The sequence below is a fragment of the Oryctolagus cuniculus genome, chromosome 3 (genome assembly GCF_964237555.1).
Source record: "Oryctolagus cuniculus chromosome 3, mOryCun1.1, whole genome shotgun sequence".
In the NCBI taxonomy this organism is placed as follows: domain Eukaryota; kingdom Metazoa; phylum Chordata; class Mammalia; order Lagomorpha; family Leporidae; genus Oryctolagus; species Oryctolagus cuniculus.
This window is the reverse complement of record NC_091434.1, coordinates 107849654-107877262: the sequence shown is the minus strand read 5'-3', so window position 1 is coordinate 107877262 and position 27609 is coordinate 107849654. Positions and strand designations below refer to the sequence as shown.

General features: G+C 43.5%; 1 protein-coding gene across 13 annotated transcripts in view; it reads left to right on the top strand.

The window, feature by feature from the left end:
- Window positions 1–7513, top strand: part of R3HDM1 (R3H domain containing 1) — a 127876-nt gene extending 120363 nt beyond the window's left edge. For 11 of the 13 annotated variants that reach the window (XR_007920687.2, XR_011387309.1, XM_051849608.2 and 8 more), the window contains 3 exons: window positions 4857–4939; window positions 5383–5467; window positions 6168–7513. Coding sequence is in view for 10 of the 13 variants with exons in the window: in XM_051849608.2 (XP_051705568.2) it covers window positions 4857–4939; window positions 5383–5467; window positions 6168–6529 (530 nt within the window). In the remaining 3 variants the exon portion in view is untranslated. The remainder of the gene's footprint in view (window positions 1–4856; window positions 4940–5382; window positions 5468–6167) is intronic. The other 2 variants (XR_011387308.1, XM_070071004.1) reach the window with 1 other exon arrangement.
- Window positions 7514–27609: the final 20096 nt, after the last annotated feature.

Genomic DNA, 27609 nt, shown 5'->3' with positions numbered 1-27609 from the left:
CTCTCTTTTTCAGTTTTCTACAAAGCCAGTTACTGTAATAGTCTAGAAAAATAAAGCACAGTATCAAAAACTAATTGAGGGGCCAGCTCTTTGACACAGTGAGTTAAGCCACAGCCTGCAGCACTGGCACCCCATATGGGTGCCCATTTGAGTTCTGGCTGCTCTACTTCTAATGCATCTGGGAAAGCAGTAGAGGATGGCCCAAGTTTTTGGGCCCCTGCACCTATGTGAGAAGCTCCTGGCTCCTAGGTTCAGTCTAACCCAGCCCCAGTTGTGTGACCATTTGGGGAGTGAACTAGTGGATGGAGGATCTCTCTCTCTCTCTCTCTGTAACTCTGCTTTCAAATAAATAAATAAATCTTAAAAAAAAAAAAAAGCATTGAAATAACGTGTGGCATACACTGTGGTGTGGATGCCCTCAGTGCATTCATGCGTACAGTGATAGTGATGCACGATCTGATTCAAGCACCCCAAGAGGAGTCTGGTTATTGCTGCTAGTTGACTACAATCTTTCAGTTTTTCTTGTGTGTGTTTTTTTTTTTTTTTTTTTTTTTTTTTTTTTTTTGATAGGCAGAGTGGACAGTGAGAGAGAGAGACAGAGAGAGAAAGGTCTTCCTTTGCCGTTGATTCACCCTCCAATGGCCACCGCTGCAGCCGGCGCACCGCGCTGTTCCGATGGCAGGAGCCAGGATCCAGGTGCTTTTCCTGGTCTCCCATGGGGTGCAGGGCCCAAGCACCTGGGCCATCCTCCACTGCACTCCCTGGCCATAGCAGAGAGCTGGCCTGGAAGAGGAGCAACCGGGACAGAATCCGGCGCCCCAACCGGGACTAGAACCCGGTGTGCCGGCGCCGCAAGGTGGAGGATTAGCCTATTGAGCCACGGCGCCGGCTTTTCTTGTGTTTTTTTAAGATTTATTCATTTGATGGAAAGAGCAACAGAGAGACAGGGAGAGAAACAAAGATCTTCCATCTATTAGTTCCATCCCCAGATGCCCACACAGATGGGGGTGGGCAGGTCAAAGCCAGAAAACCCATCTGGGTCTCTCACCCAAGAACTTGGGCCATCATCACCTACCTTCCCAGGTGCATTAGCAGGAAGCTGGATCAGCAGCAGAGTAGCCTGGACTTGAATTGGAACTCTGATATGGGATGCAGTAATTGCAGGTTCTGCCTAACCCTTTGCCCCACAACATTCATGCTGCTGACTATAGTCTTCTCCATATTTAGAAAGAAGGCTGCTACATGTCGCTAAATCAGTTCCCAGAACTTTTAGGCAACTTTCTCTATTATTCTTTAGTACTAACTTTTTGAGCCTTATTTTTAAAAATTTCTTAATTGTAATAACTGACCTTTTTTTTTTTTTAAGATTTATTTATTTATCTGGAAGGCAGAGTTTCACAGGGAGAAGAATTTTCCATCTGCTGGTTTACTCCCCAAATGAATGCAACATCTGGGGCTGGGCCAGGCTGAAGCCAGGAGCCAGGAACTCCATCTCAGTCTCCCACATGGGTAGCAGGGATCCAAGCAATTCGGCCGTCTGCTGCTACTTTCTCAGACACATTAGCAGGGAGCTGGATCAGAAGTGAGCAACTAGGACTCAAACCAGTACCCATATGGGATGCCAGCATCACAGGCAATGGCTTAACCTGATGTGCTACAATGCTGGCCCCTAATTCTCACTTTACAACTACTTTTTGCACCTTCACACTTCACACCGCATCTCTGATCTCGGTGTTAAGCCCCCAAGTCCTATCTGCTCTGCAACTAGAGTTTGGGAAGGAGTATAGCATGGATGTGACTGTCCTCGCACTTGGACAGTGTTCCTCAGAAAGAAGTTCCATGGAGTGGCTGGATGCCCATGGCTTCTTTCTCTGTCATAAAGCTATCAAGAGAAGAGTTGTAAGGTGTCCTTTAGATGCTTTCCTAGCACCTACTGATGACCCTCCTGCAAACACAGAATGTGCTAAGTTTGGAGGCTATGGTTAAAATAAAATGACAATGTAATGCAAATGAAAACATTATTCTAAAGCATGAAAGTTTTTATTTTGCAGTTTTGAAGATTTATCTCTATTTGTTTGAAAGGCAGAGTGATAGAAGGAAAGACAGAGAGAGAAAAAAATCTTGTAACTGCTGGTTCACTCTACAAATGCACGACAGTGGTGGCCAGGTCAGGCTGAATCCAGAAGGCTGGAACTCCTAGTCTCCCACATGGGTGGCAAGGGCCCAAGCGCTCAGACCATCTTCTGTCCTCCTGGGTGCATTAGGAAGGAGCTGGATTGGAAGTGGAACATCCGGGCCAGCACCGCGGCTCACTAGGCTAATCCTCCGCCTTGCGGCGCCGGCACACCGGGTTCTAGTCCCGGTCGGGGTGCCGGATTCTGTCCCGGTTGCCTCTCTTCCAGGCCAGCTCTCTGCTGTGGCCCAGGAGTGCAGTGGAGGATGCCCCAAGTGCTTGGGCCCTGCACCCCATGGGAGACCAGGATAAGTACCTGGCTCCTGCCATCGGATCAGCGTGGTGCACCAGCCACAGCGCACCGGCCGTCGCAGCCTTTGGAGGGTGAACCAACGGCAAAGGAAGACCTTTCTCTCTGTCTTTCTCTCTCACTGTCCACTCTGCCTGTCAAAAAAAAAAAAAAAAGTGGAACATCCAAGACACAAAGCAGTGTTCAGATGGGCGGCCAGCATTGCAGGCTTAATGCACTGCACCACAATGCTAGCCCCCAGGACTAAGTTTTTACAGTCAGCTTTATTAAGCCCTTACTATGTAATGACTTTAGGCCCTGAAGAAAACAATCAAAAAAATCTCCATCTGACACCCACACTTGTTGATTTAGGAAGGGGATATTTATTCATAAGTGATACTTTAGAACTGTACTGAGGCAGTGGGCACTGTGGCACAGAGGGTTAAGCTGCTGCTTGGGATTCTCACATCTCATATCTGAGTAACTGGGATAAGTCCCACCTCTACTCCCATCAGGCTTCCTGCTAAAGTCCCTTGGAGGCAGCAGATAATGATCCACATCCTTGAGTTGCTACCACCCTCCAGTCTGTCCAAGCAAGGTCCCGTTTTAAATACAGATTTTCATTGAAAGATAATTTAAGAACAGACTCAGTACCTGGAACATAAATATACCCTTTGAATAAAAATGGGGCACCTAATTTGGCACGGTGGTTAAGACACAGCTTGGGGAAAAAACTAAAATAAAAAAAATTAAAAACAAAGAATAATAAAAAATAAATTTAAAAAAATTTTAAAAAGACATAGCTTGGGATTCCTGCATCCCATATAGGAATACCTGCATTTGAGTCCAGCTCCACTCTGCATTCAAGCTTCCTGCTATTGTGCATCTCCGGGGGCAGCAGGAGATGGCTCAAGTAGTCAGATCCCTGTCACCCATATGGTATAGAGTTCTTGGCTTCAGCCTGGACAGTGCCCAGATATTCTAGACATTCAGGGAGTGTACCAGCAGATAGATCTCTTCTAGTCTGTCTCTTTCCCTCTTTGTCATAAATAAATATTTTTTAATTATAAGCATATGTGTAAGTTTATACACATATGCAAGCATATACAATTGTCACAATAATGAATAGCTATTATCACAATTAATAATGAATATGAGGAAATACAGAGCTTACTACTTTTCCTTGCCTTGAAATGTAGGTTCTTTGGGGTTTTTTGGTAGGGTTTTCAGATTTATTTATTTATTTGAAAGGCAAGAGAGACAGTGAGAGTCAAAGAAAGAGAGATCTTCCATTTGCTGGTTCACTCCCCAGATGGCTGCAGGAGTTTCATCCAAGTCTCCGACATGGATGGTAAGGGCCCAACACTTGTCATCTTCTGCTGCTTTTCCCTGGGCCATTAGCAAGGAGCTGGATCAGGAGTAGAGCAGCTGGGACTTGAATTGGTGCCCATGTAGTCTGACAACATCTCAAGCAGCAGCTTTACACAGCTATGCTGCAGTACTGACCTTGAAATGGTGATCTTCAGTTGTCATAGAATAATATGATTTTAGTGTCTCAAGTCGATGGAATGGGTGTTAACAGATATTTGGTGGATTTTGTATGTGACGTTAGAATTCAGTGTTGGGGCTGGTGCCGTGGTGTAGCAGGTAAAGCTGCCACCTGAAGTGCCAGCATTCCATATGGGTGCCAGTTCGAGTCCCAGTTGCTCCACTTTGATCTCTGCTCTCTGCTATGTTCTGGGAAAGCAGTGGAAGATGGCCCAAGTCCTTGGGCCACTGCACCTATGTGGGAGACCTGGAAGAAGCTCCTGGCTCCTGGCTTCAGATTGGCACAACTCTGGCCATTGTGGTCATCTGAGGAGTAAACCAGTGGATGGAAGACCTCTCTCTCTCTCTCTCTTTCTCTGCCCCTGCCCCCACCTCTGCCTCTCTCTGTAACTCTGACTTTCAAATAAATAAATAAATCTTTTTTTAAAAAGTCACTATCATAAAGTTTTCTTTAAAGTCTTTCTCTTCTGTATCTTTAAATTGTTTTATACGTTCTATTTTCTTCTACTCTTTAAAATCTGTTTACTTTTTTGAATAGATAATTTGTTGACACGGGTCAAAATCAGCAAATAGTTTGAACGTACATAGAGAAGTCTGCCCATCAATGCAGTCCCTACCACTCACCCACTACTTAGTATTCCTTAATCCTTTCAGCAGTTTCCCTCAGCTCTCTAAAGGATATTTGGAAATGTTCATTCTTTTTTAAAATGTCAATTACTTAGACTTGTTTTATTCTGCCAAACATGTTTCTTCCATACATCTTAATTATCTTAAAAAGTTGAAAGACTCTGAGTAAGTGCTTTATTACTGAGAAGAGAAAAACATAACTTTTTTTATTGCTTTCAGGAGATGCCAGGTATCCATTACTTGGCCAACCACTGCAGTACAACCCACCTGCTGTTCTGCATGGACACATTCCAAACCAACAGGTATGGAAGGCAGGAGGACCTCTCAGTGTCGGTTGCAAAACACCACACTTATGTTGCTGCAGGTGAAGGGCACCCTGTGCACACCTCTTGACACTTTTCAAGGAAGTCTGTGTGCCACAGCCAGCTGATTTACCATGGTTTGCACTGGCCCCATCAAGAATTCTGTAACGGAGATGGTGCTAGCTATTTGGCCAAGCTGTGATTTGCTAGAGCCACCCAAAGATGGGCAGTGGCTGGGGGTTAGGGAATCCTTATAACAGATAGCAACAGGGAAGGACAGATGTGCCATTACTGCAGAGGCAGAATCCAGAAGGCCTGGAATTGGTTAATTTATGCTGATGTATAAAACCAAACTAAGTATGTTTAGATATCAAGTTTTTAACCAATATAAACAGATATTTCAGCACTACTAACCTTATTTCAACTATTTGTGGATTTTTCAGGGTCAATCTGGCAGTAGGCATGGAAACCGAGGAAGGAGACAAGCTAAAAAAGCTGCATCCACAGACCTTGGAGCAGGAGAGGCAGGTGTGTCCCTGAGGGGCAGCTGGATGTGGGTCTGCAAACCGGAGTCTATCTCTGAAAATATGCTACATGCCAGAAATGGGCTTTTTTCTGCATAAGAAATTATATCATCTCCAATGTAGGATTCTTGAATATGTTCTTTTCATCATTTCAGATATGGGAGGTACACAGTAAGGTACAGGTTTATTCAGGGAGGGGTAAGGGAGTCAGAGAAAGAGGAGGTATGTAGGAGGAACAAGCAAAACCCACACCCTCAATGATCTATGTGGAAGCAAGGCTGAATGAACAGATAATACCACTTTTTTATGTAAAGGGTTTTCAAGTTGGCACTTAAGCTTTCAATTCAACTGCTATGGAATGGTTAGGACAAGTGCTATTTATTATCTTCATTTTACATTGGGAACGATAAATTCAGAATAATATTTGCCCAAGGTCATACACCTAATGTAGAGAAGCCACTGTACATAATGGTATTTTACATATGTGCAACCATCATGAAACTGGTAGCTTAGCACTGTTGGCTCTATACCCTGAGGGGTAAGTAGGAATGATTTAAAAGATGATAATCAGAAAGCCAATTTTGTGGGTTTGAATGATTTCTGAAAATTCTGTTCTTTCCTGTGTTGTATCTGGGACTGCAGTACTTTTCACCCAACATTTTTGGTAGCAGGGATGTATTAATTGTACACCTTTTCCATTCTAGTTGTTGGGAAGGTCTTGGAAATTACTGAACTACCAGATGGGATAACTCGCATGGAAGCTGAGAAGCTTTTTGGGGAACTCTTTAAAATTGGCGCCAAGATCCGGTGGCTCCGGGACCCCCAGTCCCAGCCCCAGCTGCGTCGTCACCCACTCTGCTGTGGCAGTGGGGACAATACCGTCAATCCTGAACGCTCTAAACCCAGTGACTTGGCCTCCACGTATACCGTCTTAGCCACATTCCCCTCCATTTCAGCTGCACAGAATGCATTGAAGAAACAGATTAACTCAGTTAACAAGTTTAAGCTGAGAACAAGCAAGAAACACTATGACTTTCACATTTTGGAAAGGGCAAGTTCTCAGTAACAGCCACCTTTGGACCTTATGATTCCCCTGCCCTCTCCCATCTCTGATTGGCTTGGTATTTGGAGCTTCTGTTAACATTATAGAGACTCCTAGGACGTGTGGTCTTGATGTTATAGCTTTTGAAGAAAGGCCAGTGATCCAGCAAAGGGGAAACAGATACACATTGCACCCCAGATGACTGTAGGAATCCACATCGGAATGATACAGAGTTAGCAGCTTTTTCTAAGGAAATGCTGTTCAAATGCCTCCTAACTTTTATAGTTATTTTGTTTTATATTTCTGAATTCTTGTATCAGATCCAAAGCTCTATTGTACAGCAAACTACTCTTCAAAATGATTATAACCAGTTGCAACCTGTATTTCTTTTTTATAGCCAGCACATTGTGACCCAACTTAGAATTTGGGGGAAAAAGAATGCAGGAGTGGAAAAAATAACCAAGTCAGAACCATGCACTATCGTTGTGGGGGCTAGGGTTGCTCAAAAGAGCCCACAAATAGAAGATTACTCTTCCCTTGAATCTCTAAACACAGAAACAATTTCCAGAAAATAAAGAACTCCCTCATAGGGTCCTTTCCGTATTCATTTAGGTAGTATGAACATTAAGTGTAACGTAAATTATGTTCTTAATGCCTCCTAATCAAACTACTCAGATTCAAAGGGGGGATGGGAATCATTCTTGACAGGAAAATACTTGTACTTCCACCTTTTTAAAATGTCCCTCCAATAATTAAATGCCACTTATTACATTCCCCTCCTTATGGATTTTTTTGTCACCTAAGGAAATGTATTTAATGAGTGCTGGAAACTTCTTAAGTGGTTTAAAATTTGTTTTCATTGTTTGCAGCAGATCACTGGAGATCAAAGATTCATTGCACTTATGAACAAGGAACCTTCTTTTCAATTTCTGTGTAATTTGCAAGGCTGTACAATGTGTGCTGATGCAAGCCTTTTTCAGTTCAAGAGAATAAATGTTTACAAATATAGGCCTTCTTTGTCTGTTTTTTATTTAAAATACATTTCAAATGAATGTCACTACTGAAGACCTAAACCCATCTTGAAGATTTCAGTCAGTTTCAAACTTACGGAAGATGAAAGTAAACGCACTCATTTTGGAAACATCCTAAATATATCCCTTTTCTGTAGGAGTGATTTCTACTGGTTATTATTCATATTTGTTGTTCTCTCATAAGCAGTACTATCAAGCTGATACTAACCAGTTGTATATAATTTGCAGTATAAACATTTAAAGTCAGGCAGCTAAACACAGAACACTGGTTAAAGAATCTGATTTTAGCTTACATATCACATAGTTGTCCACTTTAGCTTGATGCTTTGTAAACATCTTGCCCATTGATTAGTGAAACAAAGTCAAACTGCAGGGAAATCCTAACAATGAGGTTGGTCAGCTGCAACATGCCTGTAACCTGGTTTTCTTCCAGCACAGATTACCAGATTAGGGTTTTTTTTGTTTGTTTGTTTTGTTTTTTTTTTTTTTTTTTTTATGGCACCGGTTTGAGTCCCGGCTGCTCCACTTTTTTATTTTTTTATTTTTTTGACAGGCAGAGTGGACAGTGAGAGAAAGAGAGAGACAGAGAGAAAGGTCTTCCTTTGCCGTTGGTTCACCCTCCAATGGCCACCGCGGCCGGTGCGCTGCAGCCGGCGCACTGCGCTGATCCAATGGCAGGAGCCAGGTACTTATCCTGGTCTCCCATGGGGTGCAGGGCCCAAGCACTTGGGCCATCCTCCACTGCACTCCCTGGCCACAGCAGAGAGCTGGCCTGGAAGAGGGGCAACCGGGACAGAATCCGGCACCCCAACCGGGACTAGAACCCGGTGTGCCAGCGCCGAAAGGTGGAGGATTAGCCTAGTGAGCCGCGGCGCCGGCCTAGGGGTTTTCTATAAGCATGAAGAGCACCAGGTATTACCAGACTCTAGTTCAGATGTGCAGTTACTCTAGAACATTTGCAAAGTCCTGCTTGGTCCCAGTGAATGCTAGATCTCCTCATAAGGTAGCACATCCAGATTAATGAATTTTGTACTACCAGGATCAGAACTTGGAGTTCGCTAAGAACCATGTGAGAGGAAGGAGCTAGACCTAGGGGGAGTAGGAAGAATCAGGAACTGTGAAGTCATCTCCCTTGCAAGACCTGTTGAATTTTTCTTGCAGAGAATCAAGACTGAAGAGGACATGTAACTAGAGCCTATGTTGGAATAGCAGTTGTTCTTCAGTCATACATAGGAATGGAAGACAAGCCACAACCTCGTGGTTTTTTTCAATTAATTTCTGTGAATATTCTGTTTCACTCTTGCAGTTGGAATCTTGATAAACCCAAGTTTTAATTGAGACTCCTGGTTCACTGTATAGGGTAAACATACAAATGAAATAGATAAGAAGCTGGAGCTGAGGGGACCAGTACTGTGCAGCAGGTAAAGCCACCACCTGCAGTGCCAGCATCCCATATGGGTGCCGGTTCCAGTCCCGGCTGCTCCTCTTCCAATCCAGCTCTCTGCTATGGCCTGGGAAAGCAGTGGAAGATGTCCCAAGTCCTTGGGCCCCTGCACCTGTGTGGGAGACCCAGAAGACGCTCCTGGCTCCTAGCTTTGGATCTTTGCAGCTCCAGCCGTTGCCGCCATCTGGGAAGTGAACCAGCAGGTGGAAGACTTTTTCTCTCTGCTTCTGCCTCTCTGTAACTCTGCCTTTCAATTAAAAAAAAAAAAAAAAAAGTTTTTTAAATGAGTTTTTAAAATACCTGAAAATAGTTTGGCATCAAAGCTGTTAACAAAGTAAGGATCTGAACCCTCCCCCAAGCTAAGAAAATGTTTTCCTGATCCCACAAGGGAAAGACTTGTGACCTTCAGTAGCAGTGAACCAGGCTTCTGTGTAGTGCCATAGTGCCTGCATGCTTGGTAAGAATCGAGGCAGCATATCCACGACTACCTCTGGAAAAGGTCCAGTGGGAGCCTACATGCATCATTGCTGACAGAAAATACAAACAGAGGACCTCAGCAGAGGCCAGCCACAGAGACTTTGAAGTGGCTTGACCTCTCCCCACCTGGCCCTGCCCCAGTCTCAACGTACTTCCTGCCCTTTAATTCACTACCATGCCTTCATATGCTCAGGCTGCATCGTAGCTGTTTGCTAAGTATTTCCCCCTGCTGTGTCTGCACTTGGGTTAATTTTGTTTTGATTGCACCAGCATAAAAATACTGAAGGAGAGGACCTGTGTTGTGGCATAGCAGGTTGGGTCACTGCAGGGGATGCCAGCATCCCATATGGGTGCTGGTTGGAGTCCTAGCAACTCTGATTCTGAGCCACCTCCCTGCTAGCAACTCTGATTCTGAGCCACCTCCCTGCTAATGGCCTGAGAAAAGCAGAGGAAAATGGCAGAAATGTTTGGGCCCCTGCCACCCACATGGGAGATCTGGATGAAACGCTCCTGGCTGCAGCTTTCTGGGGAGTGAACCAGAGGATAGAAGACTTCTCTCTCTGCCTCTCCCTCTCTGTAACTCTTTTCTTTTTTCTCTTCTCGTCTCATCTCATCTCGTCTCGTCTCGTCTCTTCTATTTTCTTTCAGAGGTAGAGTTACAGACAGAGAAACAGAGAGAAAGGTCTTCCTTCCATTGGTTCACTCCCCAAATGGCCGCTGCAGCCGGCGCTATGCCGATCCCAAGCCAGGAGCCAGGTGCTTCCTCCTGGTCTCCCATGCTGGTGCAGAGACCCAAGCACCTGGGCCATCCTCCACTGCCCTCCAGGCCACAGCAGAGAGCTGGACTGGAAGAGGAGCAACTGGGACTGGAGCCTGAAGCCCATATGGGATGCCAGCGCTGCAGGCGGAGGATTAACCAAGTGAGCCATGGCACTAGCCCCATAACTCTAACTTTCAAATAAATCCTTAAAAAAATTTTTGGAGGAATGTAAGGAAAGAGAACTTTCGAATCAGAAAACAGGAAAGTAATAAAAGCTTGTCTTGGCAGGGAGGTAAGGGGAAGCACTAAAATAGATAAACCATTAACTGAATAGTGAATTATGTTTAAAAGCCTGTTTGAATCATCTCTTTGCTTAACCACTCAGAATTTGATGTTTTAAAACAACAAACTTAGGAGTCAAGAATTTGGGTGAGGCTCAAAAATGGTGGCTTGGCTCTTCTCCAGTTGATAACTGCCCTCTTGCTCAGGCTAGGCTGGGTTGGAAGTTCCAAAGTAGCCTCACTCACATGTCTGGATCCTACATATCTGGGGTATAGAGGCTGGCTCTCAGCTATGATACTTCATGTCTCCATGTGGGCAGTATCTTCATGAGCAATCTGTCATCCTCTGTGGCCCTCCACATGGTCCTTCTCTGTCACTCTTTCAGATAAATAAATCTTTAGACTTATTTAAGAGTGAGAGAAAGTCAGAGCCAGTTCTCTGCTAATGTGCCTGGAAAAGTAGCAGAAGATGGCCCAAGTGGTTGGGCCTCACACGGGAGGCTCAGATGAAGCTCTTGGTTCTTGGCTTCGACCTGGCCCAGCCCTGGCTGTTATGGCCATTTGAGAAATGAACCAGCAGTTGGAAGATCTCTGTCTCTACTTCTCTCTCTAACTGAAATAAATAAATCTTAAAAAAAAAAAAAAAAAATGACGACAATGTAAAGGGCTCTTCATACCTGGTCTTGGAAGATTCCAGATTGTCATGTCTAGTGCCTTTTACTGGTCATAAGTCCTAAGGCCAGCCTCCAGTCAGAAGAAACAAACCTTGTTGAGAGAAGTGGCAAAAAAGTGGGTAGGATGAGAAAATATGGTTGCACCCATCTTTGAAAATAATTTACTATGAGCGCAAGTACACAAGAAAAAGTCTCATTGACTGCCTTCAAATCAGACCCCATTGGTGACCTGGTCATCTCCATTACCACCATCCTTTACCTCATCTGCTGACACACCCTTCCTTACCAGTCTCCCTGCTACTCCCATGTCTGCACAATGGCCCAAATGATCTGAAAGAATCCACTCATGTCATGCCACTGCCTGAAACCTCCATTGGTTTCCTGTTACTACAATAGCAAGTTTATTTAATGTTAATTAATTGATTTTCATCTACTAGAAAGGGAGAATGACAGATCTTTCATCCACTGCCTCAACCCCCAGATGCTAATAACAGCCGAGCCTGGGCCAGGCCAAAGCCAAGAGCCCAGAACTCCATCCAAGTCTCCCGCATGGATGGCAGGGGCCCAACCACTTAGTCCATACTCTGCTGCCTCCCAGGAAGCATCAGCATGGAACTGGATTGGAAGTAGAAGCAAGGACCCAAACTGGCACTCTGAGAGGGGATATGGGCATCCCAGATGGTAGCATACCCAATGTGCCACAACATCCACCCCCCCCAAACTAAGATTTTTACTTTGGCTCATGATGTGGGCTCCACTAATCACATGTAGAGAAATCTAAGGAGTGACAGAATTTCTGCTATGTGCATTTCCAAGAGATACCAAAACTACTTAGCTTACTTATCCTTCTGAGAGTTTGTGAGCAAATATCCTTGAATAAATAGAGTAAATTCTGCTTGGAACTAAGATCTCTGGTGCACCACTAGTATCTTCCAACTACTGGGACTCTATTTTGTTTTCTAAGATTTAGAATCCTGATTCCCTTGAATCTCTCCTAACCACCATCTGTGGTTGAAGTCTTTATTGTGTCTCACTCAAATTATTGCAGTTGCTTTTTGTTGGGTGGAGCAACTTAAGAGTTTGAACTTCCCTGCTTACAAACCTCTGATAGTTCCTATTTTCCACAGGACAAAGCTCAAATCCCCTATTATCTGACTCTTGGGACATTCTACCACTTCCTCCAGCTCTACTGTATAAACCACACTTACAGTTTGCTAACTAAATCACACTTACTTCTCAACTACCACATGTTCTCTAGTGCCTATTACTCAGAGCCTTTGATCATGCTACAGGAAGACTCACCTCTTTTCTTAGTGGCCACAGGACCTTCAGGGGCTAGCCCGACTGATTCTTCCTTTGTGCAGCCTTCTGACCTCCTAATCTGCAGAACCCATCCCCCTTGCCTGTGCTATTGCAGCGATCTGTATTAAATTACAGTTAGGTGTTCATTTGTCTGTCTCCACAGGGGCAGAGACCATGTCTTACTGTCAGGCAGTGCTGATGCTTTTAATTGCAAATAACATAAAACAGGGCTTACATAATGACATTATTCTACATAACACAAAGCCCTAAGGTGGGAATGCTTCTAGGATTAGTTAATACAGTTTTTAAAGTATACCACCAAGGATCCGGGTTCCTTACCTTTTTTCCCTCCACCATCCTGTGTATGCTGACTTGTTCTTTGGGGCTAATTCTTGTCATACCTACTGCAGTTCTGGGTGTCATCTGCAAAGTGACAACATTCAGAATCAGGAATGAGAACATCTCTGCTTCATGGCTTTCCCAGAAGATTCCTTTTCACCTCGTGTTAACTAGAATTACATCATATCCCACTACCTAAAAAGATCACTAGATTGGGAGAGTGATAGTACTATAATTGGTTAAAGCAATCAAGATATGGCCCCTCAAGGGTGAAATACTCAGGCCTTTCTGAAAGATAAGACTGTTTGTAAGGATAGAGCCAATAAAAATAAAGTTGTTGGCAGGGAAGAATGGATAGGTAGTTGTAACAAAGACTGTCCCAATCACTTTGAGAGGCAGAGGACCCGGCATTGTGGCATAGTGGGTTAAGCCACTGTCTGCAGCACTGGTATCCCATATGGGCACCAGTTCCCGTCCCAACTGCTCCACTTCTGATCCAGCTCCCTGCTAATGGCCTGGGAAAGCTGCGGAAGATGGCCCACATGATGGGGCTCCTGCCTCCCACACATGCGTGAGACCAGGATCAAACTCCTGGCTCTTGGCTCCTGGCTTCAGCCTAGCCCAGTCCTAGCCATTCCAGCTACCTGTGGAGTGAACCAGCAGATGGAAGATCTCTCTCTCTCTCTCTCTCTCAAATAAATAAATCTTTTTTAAAAAAAAAAAAAAAAGGATAAATTAATTCATTTACCTGTTGGCTGCATAAAGAAGACCTAATGGAAACTGTATGATGCCAAGGGAAGAAAGGGCCGCTGAAGTGGAAGATCCTGAGTCCTTGAATGACTGAATGGAGCAGAGCCCTTTGCACAAATAGCCCTTTGCATCTCTGATAGACATTAGTCTGTGACTGTGATGTGGGCATGAGCATATTACTTTCTTGTGTCATACAGAAATAGGAATTCTGAACAGAGACTAATAACATGTGCAGACAGGAACAAGATTTATTTAACAGTGTGAGAGAAAACATACTTTCATGCATCAGTGTGGGCTGCCCAGTACAGAGAAATAACTATCATGCATGGGCTGGAGGGTTGCTCAAAGACAGGGAGACAGAAAAATGTGAGTAGCATCCCCAACTATGGGGTGAAGAGGGCTGTTCCTCATTTCCAGACTGTCTTGTGAGGGAGAGGGTGGTGCTTTAGCATGTGTGAAGCTGTCTGAGAAGATTATGACACCTCCATCAACTTCATTCGGGGCTTAATATCCCTATAGTCTCATCACTTCTCACCCTTCTTGTCCCAGATGAAATAGGTGCATCCTGGGAAAGGGGATGTTGGACTTACAAGTAAAGGGACAGCATTAAATTGTGAGGCTTGCAGAGACTTCCAGCTCACTCAGACCTAACCTGGCTGCCTAGTTACACTACATCAATTGGAATGAAAATAAACTGTGTTAAGCCACTGAAATTTTAGGATTGTTTCCACATGTAATTTACCATATGCCTTAGACATTTTCCTCTCCTGCCCTCTCCTACATTTCCCAGTTAATTTGTACTCATTCTTCAGATCTCAGTTCAAATATTACTTCCCTCAGGTAGCCCCGTCTACCTCCACAGCTTCCTATTTCAGTCTGCCAGACTAGGTCATTTCTACCAGTAATAAACTCTAATAACATCCTGCACCTGTTCTTCAAAGTATGCATCCCAATGGTAATTACAAAAGTAATTGGCCAATTAGGTTGCTTAATATTTCTCTACCCATCAGAACGTAATGCTCAGGACAAAGAAAACAGGTACTGCACTTCTTGATTACTACATCTCTGTGGCACCATCCGTGCCGTCCTCAGTAAACATCTGTTCAGTAACTCAGGGAGGAAATGATCTGGTGGAGTCAAATACTTTGAAACTTGAAAGGCACATTCTATTCCTGCTTAGCATGATTCTGGCAGTCAGTCAGACATAATGGCTAACGTTTATAAAGCATTTAACAACCACGTGCCAAGTACTTGGTAAGCACTTACTTGCAAGTGTCTCTGTGTGATCTCACTATGGCCCTGAATTCCATCCTTATCCTAGTTCACTGGTCAGGCAACCGAAGCATCAGAGAGGTGAGAAATCTGCCCAAGGTCCTTCAGCTTATAAATGCTGGTGGTGGTCATGAACCAGGCAGGCTGTTTCCAGAGCTAATTAATTACAACCTGGTAATGCAGAAGTTATCATTTTTTTTATGTGTCTGACTTACCTGAGCCAACATGAGACTGCAAAGAAGAAAACAATCCTTTCTTACTCAAGAAAATTCAGTTGCTGTGTGAGTGAAGTTTGGGACACATTCAGATGTTCTTTCCCTTTTGAAAATGTTATCTGCATTCATAAGTCTTACATAGTAACTAAACTATTCTTTGGACAAGTGATTTTTCTCTGTATAATCACCTTACTTCTCATTCTTGTCATCCAGAAAACACAAGAATAGTATTTTTCTTTACATGCTTTTTTATTCAAGAGATTTTACAGTAAGAAAGTCATACAGCCTTCTCTAGTGGTAGACAGTTGCAAGGTTTTCTATGAGACAAAACACTTCTAATTTTTACCCAAAGAAACCTTTTATTTAATGGGTACAAATTTCATAAGTACAACTTTAGGAATATAATGAGTCTTCCCACCATACCCACCCTCCCATCTCCACTCTCACCGCACCTGATCCTCCCTCTCCCATTCCCAGTCCCATTCTCCATCAAGATTCATTTTCAATTTACTTTATAAACAGAAGACCAACTCTGTACAAAGTAAACATTTCAACAATTTACACACACACACACACACACCCCCAAAAAAACCGCTTAAGAACAAGTTTTACAGTTAATTCTCATAATACAACTCAATGAGGACAAAGGTCCTGCATAGGAAGTAAGTGCACAGTGACTCCTGTTATCAGTTTAACAATTGACACTCTTATGTATGACATCAGTAATCACCCCCTGGCTTTTTTGTTTTTGCTTGAAAGAAAGAATAAAAGAAAAAAAAAGAAAAGAAAGAAAGAGAGTTAAGGGGGAGGGGGGGAGCCTCTATCTGCTGGTTCACTCTCCAGATGACCACAATGGCCAGAGCTGCACCAATCTGAAGTCAGGACCCAGGAGTCTCCTCCAGGTCTCCACATGGGTGCAGGGGTCCAAACGCTTGGGCCATCCTCCACTGCCCTCCCAGGCCACAGCAGAAAGCTGGATCAGAAGTGGAACAACCAGGACTTGAACCAGCGCCCTATATGGGATGCCAGCACCACAGACAGTGGCTTTACTCACTACACAACAGCACCGGCTCCCACCTCAGGCTCTTGACATGAGCTGCCAATGCTATAGAAACCTTCTGAATCCACAAATCCATCAGTATTTAGACAAGCCCATAAGCAAAGTGGAAGGTCTCCCTTCAGAGAAAAGTACATCCTTCTTTGACGGCCACTTCTTTCCACTGGGTCTCACTCACAGAGATCCTTTATGTAGGTCATTTTTTTTTTTTTTTGCCACAGTGTCTTGGCTTTCCATACCTGGAATGCTCCCATGGGCTTTTCAGCCAGACCAGAACAGCTTAAGGGCTGATTCTGAGACCAGAATGCTATTTAAAGTGATTATCATTCTATGAGTCTGCTGTGTGGACTGCTTCCCTTGTTGGAAAATTCTCTCCTTTTAAATTCTGTTATTATTACCTGACACTTGATCCTATTTATATGATCCCTTTAACAATCCTATCTATATATTCACTTTAACACTCAATATGATCATTCTAACACTTAAGATGGCATTTTTTACCACCCAGCTTAGTGGGATTTGTGGTCCCATGGCAAGTTTTTAAAATGTTCCCTTAGAAGTAAGTCCGTAGGTATGTGTGCAGAACTATACAGTTTTACTGTTAAAAGCTTCCTCCTCCCTCTTATTCCCACTCTTATTTTTTACTGAGATCTATTTTCAATTGACTTTATGATTAACTCTATTTTAAGTAAAAAGTTCAACAAATAGTATGAAGAAGAAAAAAAACTGTTCCTCAACAGTCAAGACAAGGGCCGTTCAAGTTATTGCTTCTCAAAGTATCAATTTCACTTCTACAGATTTCCTTTTAGGTGCTCTATTAGATATCACAGTTCAGGGAGAACATATGGTATTTGTCCCTTTGGGACTGGCTTATTTCACTAAGAATGATGTTTTCCAGATTCATCCATTTTGTTGCAAATGAATGGATTATTTTTGGCACTGTGTAGTATTCCATAGAGTATATATCCCATAATTTCTTTATCCAGTCTTCAGTTGATGGGCACTTAGATTGGTTCCATATCTAAGCAATTGTGAATTGAGCTGTAATAAACATGGGGGTGCAGATAACTTTTTATTTGCTGATTTCATTTCTGTTGGGTGGCTGTGTCACATGGTAAGTCTATATTCAGATTTCTGAGGTATCTAAACTGTATTCCAAAGTGGTTTTACCAGTTTACATTCCCACCAACATTGGATCAGGGTACCTTTTTCCCCATATCCTTGCCAGCATTTGTAGCTTTCTGTATGAAAGCTATTCTAACTGGGGTGAGGTGAAACCTCATTGTGGTTTTGATTTTCATTTCCCTGATGGCTAGTGATCCTGAACATTTTTTCCTGTGTCTGTTGGCCATTTGGATTTCTTCTTTTGAAAAATGCTTCTTTAAGTTCTTTGCCCGTTTCTTAACTTGGTTGTTTGTTTTGCTGTTGTGGAGTTTCTTGATCTCTTTATATATTCTGATTATTAGTCCTTTATTGGTTGCATAGTTTGCAAATAGTATCTCCCATTCTCTCAGTTGCCTCTTCACTTTCCTGAGTGTTTCTTTTGCAGTACAGAAGCATCACAATTTGAATTAAGCCCTTTGTTAATTTTGGCTTTGGTTGCCTGTGCCTCTGGGGTCTTTTCCAGGAACTCTTTGCCTGTGCTAATGTCTTGCAGGGTTTCCCAAATGTTCTCTAATATTTTGATGGTATCAGGTTATAGATTTAGGTCTTTAATACATTTTAATGGATTTTTTTGTAATGTATAAGTAGGGGTTCTACTTCATACTTCTGCATGTGGAATTCCAGTTTTCCCAGCACCATTTGTTGAAGAGACTGTTCTTGCTTCCAGAAATTGGTTTTAGCTCCGAGATCAAAGATAAGAATATTGTAGATGTTTGGATTAATTTCTGGGCTTTCTATTCTGTTCCATATGTCTATCCACCTGTTTTTGTACCAGGCTGTTTTGGTTATAACTGCCTTGTAGTATGTCTTGAAATCTGATATTGAGATGCCTCTGGCTTTCTTTTTGTTGTACAAGATTACTTTAACTCTTTGGGATCTCCTGTGTTTCTATATGAATTTTAGCATCATTTTTTTCATAAGAATGTTTTTGGTACTTTGATTGGTATCGCATTGAATCTGTAAATTGCCTTCGGAAAAATGGACATTTTGATGATATTGATTCATCCAATCCATAAGCATGGAAGATTTTTCCATTTTTTTGTACCTTCCATTTCTTTCATTAATGTTTTGTAATTCTTATCATAGAGATCTTTGACATCCTTGGTAAATTTATCCCAAGGTATTTTATTTTTTTTGTAGCTATTGTGATGGGGTTTAATATTAAAAGTTGTTTCTCAGCCATGGCATTGTCTGAGTACACAAAGGCTATTGATCTTTTTTTAAAGATTTATTTATTTATTTGAAAGAGTTACACAGAGAGAGGAGAGGCAGAGAGAGAGAGGTCTTCCATCTGATGGTTCACTCCCCAGATGGCCGCAATGGCCAGAGCTGCACCAATCCAATGCCAGGAACCAGGAGCTTCTTTCAGGTCTCCCACATGGGTGTAGGGGCCCAAGGACTTGGGCCATCTTCTACTGCTTTCCCAGGCCATAGCAGAGAGCTGGGTTGGAAGAGGAGCAGCCGGGACTAGAACCAGCACCCATATGGAATGCTGGCACTTCAGGCCAGGGTGTTAACCCGCTGTGCCACAGCGCTGGCCCCAAGGCTGTTGATTTTTTTTTTTTTTGACAGGCAGAGTGGACAGTGAGAGAGAGAGACAGAGAGAGAAAGGTCTTCCTTTGCCGTTGGTTCACCCTCCAATGGCCACCGCTGCAGCCGACGCACCGCGCTGATCCGATGGCAGGAGCCAGGATCCAGGTGCTTTTCCTGGTCTCCCATGGGGTGCAGGGCCCAAGCACCTGGGCCATCCTCCACTGCACTCCCTGGCCATAGCAGAGAGCTGGCCTGGAAGAGGGGCAACCGGGACAGAATCCGGCGCCCCAACCGGGACTAGAACCTGGTGTGCCGGCGCCGCAAGGTGGAGGATTAGCCTATTGAGCCACGGCGCCGGCTGTGTTGATTTTTGAGTATTGATTTTATATCCTGCTAATTTACCAAACTCTTCTATAAGTTCCAATAGTCTTTTGGATCCCATATATATAGAATCATGTCATCTGCAAGTAGAGGTAGTTTGACTTCCTCTTTCCCAATTTGAATCCCTTTATTTTTCTTGCCTCATGGCTCTGGCTAAAATTTCCAGGACTACATTGAATAACAGTGGTGACAGTGGGCATCCTTGTCTGGTTCCGGATCTCAGTGGGAATGCTTCCAGCTTTTCCCCATTCAATAGGATGCTGGCCGTGGTTTTGTCATAAGTTGCCTTGATTGTGTTGAAGAATATTCCTTCTATATCCAGTTTGCTTAGAGTTTTCATCAAGAAAGGGTATTGTATTTATTAAATGCTTTCTCTGCATCTATTGAGATAATCATATGGTTTTTGTTCTTCAGTTTATTGTGATGTATCACATTGATTGATTTGTAAATGTTGAACCATCCCTACATTCCAAGGATAAATCTCTCTTGGTCTGGGCGAATGATCTTTCTGATGTGTTGTGATTGGCCAGAATTTTGTTGAGGATTTTTGCATCTGTGTTCTTCAGGGAAATTGGTCTGTAGTTCTCTTTCTCTGTTGCATCTTTTATGGGTTTAAGAATTAAGGTGATGCTGGCTTCATAGAAAGAATTTGAGAAGATTCCTTCTCTTTCAATTGTTTGTTAATAACTTGAGAAGAATGGGAGTTAGTTCTTTAAATGTCTGGTAGAATTCAGCAGTGAAGCCATCTGATTCAATTTCTGTCTTGGTAATAGGTCTGTTTAGGCTTTCTGTGTCTAATTTTATTGATTTGGGTCTTCTCTCTGCATTTTTTGGTTAGTTGGGCCAATGGTGTGTCAATTTTGTTTATGTTTTCAAAAAACCAATTCTGGCCGGCGCCGTGGCTCAACAGGCTAATCCCCCGCCTTGTGGCGCCGGCACACCGGGTTCTAGTCCAGGTTGGGGCGCCAGATTCTGTCCTGGTTGCCCCTCTTCCAGGCCAGCTCTCTGCTGTGGCCTGGGAGTGCAGTGGAGGATGGCCCAAGTCCTTGGGCCCTGCACCCACATGGGAGACCAGGATAAGCACCTGGCTCCTGGCTTTGGGTCAGCGTGGTGCGCCGGCTGCAGCACACCAGCCACGGTGGCCATTGGAGGGTGAACCAACGGCAAAGGAAGACCTTTCTCTCTGTCTCTCTCTCTCTCTCACTGTCCACTCTGCCTGTCAAAAAAAAAAAAATTCTGCTGGTTTGAGTCCTGGCTTCTCCACTTTTGATATGGCTTTGACCTGGAATTTTTCCATAAAAATTCCTATTTTTTATTTTGAATTTCCTTTGCGCTTTTACTGGGAGATTTCTTTCCTTTACCTTTTTTCATAATGATGACCATGTTTCTGTGTTTCTGTGTGCAGCACATCCTTAAGGATCTTCTGCAGGGTTGGATGGGTGGTGACAAATTCTTTCAATTTCTGTTTGTTATGGAAGGTCTTTATTTCACCTTCATTCACAAATGAGATCTTTGCATGGTATAGTATTCTGGTTTGCCAGTTCTTTTCTCTTCAGACTTAGAATATATCTCACCATTCTCTCCTAACTTGTAGGGTTTCTGATGAGAAGTCCATTGTGAGTCTAATTGGAGATCCTCTGAAAGTAATCTGGTATTTCTCTCATGCACATTTTAATAATCTTTTCTTTATATTTTACTGTGCAGAGTTTGATAACAATGTGTTTGTGAAGTCTTTTCTGGTCATGTCTCTTTTTTTTAATTTATTTTATTGATTTGAAAGAGTTACAGAGAGAGGTAGAGACAGAGAGAGAGGTCCTCCATCCACTGGTTCACTCCCCAGATGACCGCAATGTCTGGAGTTGCACTGATCCAAAGCCGGGAACCAGGAGCTTCCTCCTGGTCTCCCACATTGGTACAGGGGCCCAAGGACTTGGGCCATCTTCTACTGCTTTCCCAGGCCATAGCAGAGAGCTGGATCCAAAGAGGAGCAGCCGGGACACGAACCAGCACCCATATGGGATGCCAGCACTGCTGGTGGAGGCTTTACCCTCTATGCCACAGCTTCTCTGGTCATGCCTATTAGGAGTTCTATGTGCTTCCTGTACTTGGATGTCCCTTTCTTTCTTCAAATTGTGGAAATTTTGTTATTATTTTACTAAAAAGTCCTTCTTATTCTTTCTCTCTTTCCATACCTTCAGGAACTCGTAGAACCCATATGTTGGGTTGTTTGAATGTATCCTATAGATTCCCAACTGTGTTTTTTAGTTTTCTAATTTCTTCTTATTGTGGTTGGTCTGACTATGTAATTTCCTGTGCTTTGTCTTCTAAGTCAGATATTCTTTCTTCTGCTTCACTGATTCTGTTGTTAAGGCTTTCCACTGCCTTTTTTATTTGTTCTATTGAATTCTTCATTTCCAATACTTCATTTTGATTTCCCTTTAAGACCTAAATTTGTGGGAGAAATTTTCTTTCATGTAATCTATGGATTTCATTATTTCACACATTTGCTTCTGATTACTTCTAAGTAATCCTATGATCAATTTTTTGAATTCTATTTCTGGCATTTCTTCAATCTCATCATCTTCACAATCTAGTATTGAATTGTGTTCTTTTGGGAGTGTCATGTTGTCTTCCTTATTCTTGTTTCTTGAATTTGTGGGTTTGTTATTTGGCACTTTTGGAGATACTGGTTGGTTTCTTTATTTTTTTTCACTATAGTGGCTTTTATCTTTGGACTATGTGTGGATTAGTGGAGTGTCTGCTTTCAGGGAATACCTAGAGGCATGTGGTGGGTGTGGCCAGGGAGCTCTGCTCAGTGCTCCAGGGTGAAGGGCATGTCTGAGGTGACACACCAAGGTTTGGCATGGAAAAATCTCCTTTTTTTTTTTTTTTATCAAAGGGGAGATTTGTTCTCTTCTTTTGTTGTTGTGGACTCAGCTCTTAACTCCTCTCCTTGAAGGAGACCAGTGCCTAGGCACTAGCCCCAGTGGGCTATAATATTCATCTGCTCTGCCACAAGGACCACACAAAAGATCTGTGCAGTCTGCAGTGTAAGCTCAGATTCCCCAGCAATGTTCCTCACCAGGTAACCAGAAAGCCCTGAGCCTTAATCATGTGGAGCCTGCCACAGTGACTGCCCAAAGTTTCAGTCACACCTTGAGTCCTCCCCTACAGCCTCAATGTTTTCACAGTCCCATCACACAAGCCTCCCACATTCATGAGCACCCAGCCCTGTCTGTTTTCCCCACCACCAGACTCGAGAGTCTCCACTTGGCTGGTTGCTGGGCACAGAAATGAGCTGGTGCAGCTGTTACATATGTCCAAAATAGCACCTGCTTTCTATCAGCTTTTTATAGGATGCCATTGAGGGTGATCAGAGAGAGAGAGAAAGCATACCCCTCCTTTGTTTTTTCTCTTCTAGTTTGGCAGGTACACCATCCCCCACAGGGCTCCAAGCTGGATTCCCTATAGGCTCCTCCTGCAGCTTTTTCACCAGTAGCTTGGGCTGCTGCAGTCTGGTCTCACCTCACTCTCCAATGTGGTGTGGAGGCTCTCAGCTGCTGGGGTCCTGAGTTGTGTACATCCTCCCCCTCCATATAGGTCCACAGGTTTCCTCCAATTTGCAAAGAGTTTCCTCTGCTGTTTTCTCCCTAACTCTTCCCTGAGACTGCACTCTTTGCACTTTTTTAAAACTATCTTCTCCTAGACTTGAGCAGCAAGCTGCCTCCCTACTCTGCCATCTTAATCCTAGTCCTTCTTTTCCAATTTTTTTAAATGGCTTTATCTTAGAGCCAGAATTATGGTGCAGCAGGTTAAGCCACACTTGCAATACAAGCATTCCATATCAGAGCACTGGTTCAAGTCCTGGCTGCTCCACTTGCTTCTGTTTCAGCTCCCTGCTAATGTGCCTGGGAAGGCAGCAGAAGACAGTGCAAGTGTTTGAGCCCTGCCACCCATATGGGAGACCCAGATGGAGTTTCTGGCTCCTGGCTTCAGCCTGGCTCAGACCAAGCTGTTGCAGCCATCTGGAGAGTGGTCTAGCAAATGGAAGATCCTTCTTTTTCTGTTGCTCTCCCACTCTCAACAAAATAATTCTTAAAAAAAAAATTTCCTAAGCAGGGAGAGCACCCATATGCTTGCTCACTTCCCAAACACCTACAATGTCCTGAGGCCAGGAAAGGTGGAAGGCAGGTTACTGAAAAGCTACTCAGTCCAGGTCTCTTGTGTGGCAGGAACCCAACCACTTAAGTCACTGTCCCTCCCCCCAAGATCCGCATCAGCCTTAGTTGGGACTTGAACCTAGGTACTCTGCTGTGGGGCCCAGATGTCCTAACCAAACCAACCTAGCATCTTAACTGTTAGGCCAAATGCCTACCTCCACTTATATTTTTTCAAAACAGGATATGAGTTTGTATTTCAAGGTTGATGGAACAAAGACATAAGCTCATTGCCCAAAAGATAGATAAGCATTGGAATTTATTCCTTGCCCTTGAATCTCAATTGGGTCTCACACCCTATTGCCTTCATCTTCCACCTGCCATGGCCACCTGAAAGACCAGTTGCTGGAACAGCTGAAAGACAAGTTTCAGGAATTCACCTCCGCCTGCTACACCTACCCCACCCCCATCCCTAGCCTCCTAAAATATAAAAAGGCCCGGCCTCTGGGGATCAAGGACTTCTGCCACGTGTTCCAAAGTGCATGCAGGCAGTGGGTCACCCACCTCTACAAATTTATTTTCTTTGAATAAATTCAGTCTGACTGTAAATCCGTTCACTGCCTCCTCTCTATTCTGTGCCTCTTTTCCTAACAAAGGTAATATTACTAACCCAGTTTCAGTAAGAGATGTAACTTTAAAAAATGTATTTGTTTAAAAGGCAGAGTTATGGAGAGAGAGAATGTGTACAGCAGGGACATATACCTGTGCTGGATGTGCACAGCAGGAACGGTAAACTCAAGTACTCAGTGCAGCTGGAGAGTAAGTAAATGAATACGCTCAGATATTTAGCTTAGGGGCTAAGACACAGCTAAGATGCCCGCATCCCACATCAGAGTACCTGAGCTTGGTTCTTAGATCCACCTCCAGACTTCAGCTTCCTGCTAATGCGAACCCTGGGAGACAGCTAGTGATGGCTCAAGTAATTGGGTTTCTGCCACTCATGTGGGAGATGTGAATTGCACTCCCTCTTCCTGGCTTCAGCCTCTTCTTAGCCCTAACATTTAGGGAGTGAACCAGTGGATGGAAGCACACTCACTCTGTCTCGCTCCCTCTCTTGCATGTGCACACACTCTCGCTCTTTCTTTCTCTCTGTCTTGGCTTCTCAAATACAATTTTTAAAATAAAATCTTGTGCAGGCACAGTAAGGACATCATCAGGAAACCTGATTCATTGTATGGGCTTCAGCACAAGTAGGATGAGAAATTATCTTAGATATTTCATCTGTCTTTCATATTACATTCTCACAAGATCTGTAGTTTCTGTTAGTAAAATGGCGCAGTCTTATCTATGGCCCGTTCTACACCCCGGCACTATCCTAGGCTCTAGCTCCCCGCTCTCTATTACACTCTCCTTCTCCCTCTTTTTCCTCCTTTGCCCCTTCTCTCCTGTCTGTTGGGTTTCCCCCAATAAACCTTTTCCCTTACTTCCATGTTTGGTTGTTTTGTGGCGGCCTTACAGTTTTCAAGATGTCAGTATTCAGGATCCTAATTTTCAGTGTTGTGATTTTCAGGATTTTAGACTTCAAGGATTTTGCTCTTTTAGGATTTCAGCATTGGGGATTATGACATTCAGGTCATGCCTTTGGGATTACTCTGAATATCAGTTCTGACTGATGGAATTTTACAATACAAACTCAAAACTCATAATTCGTTCCCATAATTCCTATTTTTCCCAAGAAATTCGATTCCATATTATTTAAATTTGCACTCATTAAATAAAAGGTTTCTAAAAATATTTTAAGAAAATAAAAAATTCCATATTGCTAACGCTGAGCCCTTCAATTAAGCCATTACCTCCCTTCACCTTTTTATTTATTTATTTATTTATTATTTTTTATTTGACTGGTAGAGTTATAGACAGTGAGAGAGAGACAGAGAGAAAGCTCCCCCTTCCTTTGGTTCACCCCCCAAATGGCCGCCACGCTTCTTCCCAGTCTCCCATATGGGTGCAGGAGCCCAAGCACTTGGGCCATCCTCTACTGCCTTCCTGGGCCACAGCAGAGAGCTGGACTGGAGAGGAGCAACCGGGACTAGAACCGGGGCCACAGGCAGCGGATTACCCAAGTGAGCCACAGCACCGGCCCTCTTTGTTCTTCTGCATGTATTACGTGTTCATTCTATTGCTAATCTCCTGAGTTCCTTTTTCCTTTGTTCTTTCTCACACTGCCTAGAGCCTACAAGCCTGGAGAAACCAAAGTCTGTTTTCTCAGTGCCTATTACTGTGGATTGCTTGATCACTTGAGAAAATCACAAAAGTGTGAAATTTGGAGCCACCAATTTCACCTGGCCCTCAGAATTGCTTGTCCCTATGTGTTTCCCCAGTCCATTTGTCCTTCAACATTCAGCAATATTTTGTACCTTGTTTCCCTGTACTCATGGTGCCAATTTCCTTTTTTTTAAAAAAGGTTTTATTTATTTATTTGAGAGGTAGTAGAGAGAGAGAGTGGGAGAGTCAGAGAGAAATGTCTTCCATCCACTGGTCCACTCCCCAAATGGCCACAATAGCTGGAGCTTGGCCGATCTGAAGCCAAGAGCTTTCTCCGGGTCCCCACATGAGTGACCCATCTTCCACTGCTTTTCCAGGCTGTAGCAGAGAGCTGTATCAGAAGAGGAGCAGTCAGGACATGAACTGGTGCCCATATGGGATGCCGGCACTGCAGGAGGAGATCTAGGTCACTACACTACAGTACTGTCCCCTTTCTTTACTTTTCCCCCTCACTCTCAAAAAAACTTTTAATAGGAAAAAAAGTTAAAGTCTTCAGATGAAAAACTTCCTCACATTGTTATTATCCTTAAACTTACAAACACATATGTCTCAAGTTATTTTTCCTTTCCTCTTTCTGCTATCTGCCTGTGTTCTGGATCCCACCCCAACTGTCTGGAACAGTGGCAAATACAAGAGGCAAAATCCAATTTCCAGTAGCCTAACCAAACAGTACAATGATTATCTCACAAAACAAAAAGTGTGAAGTCTGAGTGGTCCCAGGATTGGTTCAGTAGCTCTGTGATGTCATCACAGATACAAATTCTTTTCAGATTCCATTCTTAGAGCCCAGGCACTGTCTCCTCATAGCCGCAAGATGGCTGCAGCAGTACCAAGCATCATATGCATGCAACCACATCCATCAAAAAAGGGTTGTGCTTTCTTCCATGTGTCTCTTTTTGTTAGGAAAATTTTTTTCTAGAAGTGGCCCCTGCTTCCTCCAAGGTCTCACTGTCTATCTACAAGGGGAGGTTGAAAAAACAAGTATCTGGTAGTTTTGCCTCTTAGCAGAAAATGAACTTAGCCAGCAAGGAGTTATGGAGAGGAGGTAGAAGAATGATTGATGGGTGGGCTAGTGACAGAATTTGCCATGTAGCCCATTTTCCCAGCCATCTTCATAGAGTCTCCCTCTTTTCTTTGTATCTAGCCTAAGACTAGCAGCTTTTCATCAGCATTTAATCTTGTGTGAATCTCTCATGTGTTAAAAAGGCTCTCTCCCAGTCCAAATCCCTACCCAGCTGGCATCCTTTCTTCCTTTTATCCTCTCCACTCACTGACTCCCTTCTTTACCTCTTTTCTACTCTTTGCCATCTGGCTTCTACCCAGAACCCACCAAAACTGCTCTTGCTAAGCTTATAATTACCTTTATGTTAGTGAAGACATTGACAGTTATTAGTCTCCTATTACTCTAATAGCAGCACTCAACATAACTGCTCTCTTCTTAAAACCTTCTCTCCCCTGGGGTCCTTGGGTCCATACGCTCTCCCATTTTGCTCTACCCCACCCCTCAGCCTGTCCTTCTGGTCTCCTTTCCTGGTTTATACCTTAAACAATCCTGTAAGTGTTGGGGGTCTTAAGAGCTCAGTCATAGTCTTGTCTCACCTCACTTTTCACAATTTCCTTAAGCGACAGCATCTGCTAGTGACTCATGGATCGTCTGAATATACAGAAATCTCAAATTCCCATCTGTTGAGAGCTGTTTGCTGAGCTGCAAGTCCAACGCTGTCTACTTAGGGTCTCCACTTGAATGACTCTAGCTCTCCCAACACAAGTCTAACCTAGTAACTGTTCACATTCACCCATCCCACCACCAACCCAACCTGTTGTCATGCTGTAATTGAAAAACACAAGTCGTAGATGTAGCTCTTCCATTTCAAATTCTTCAGTGGCTTTTTTTTTACTACTTTGAAGAATGTCTGTAATCCTGAACATGACTTCCAAGGCC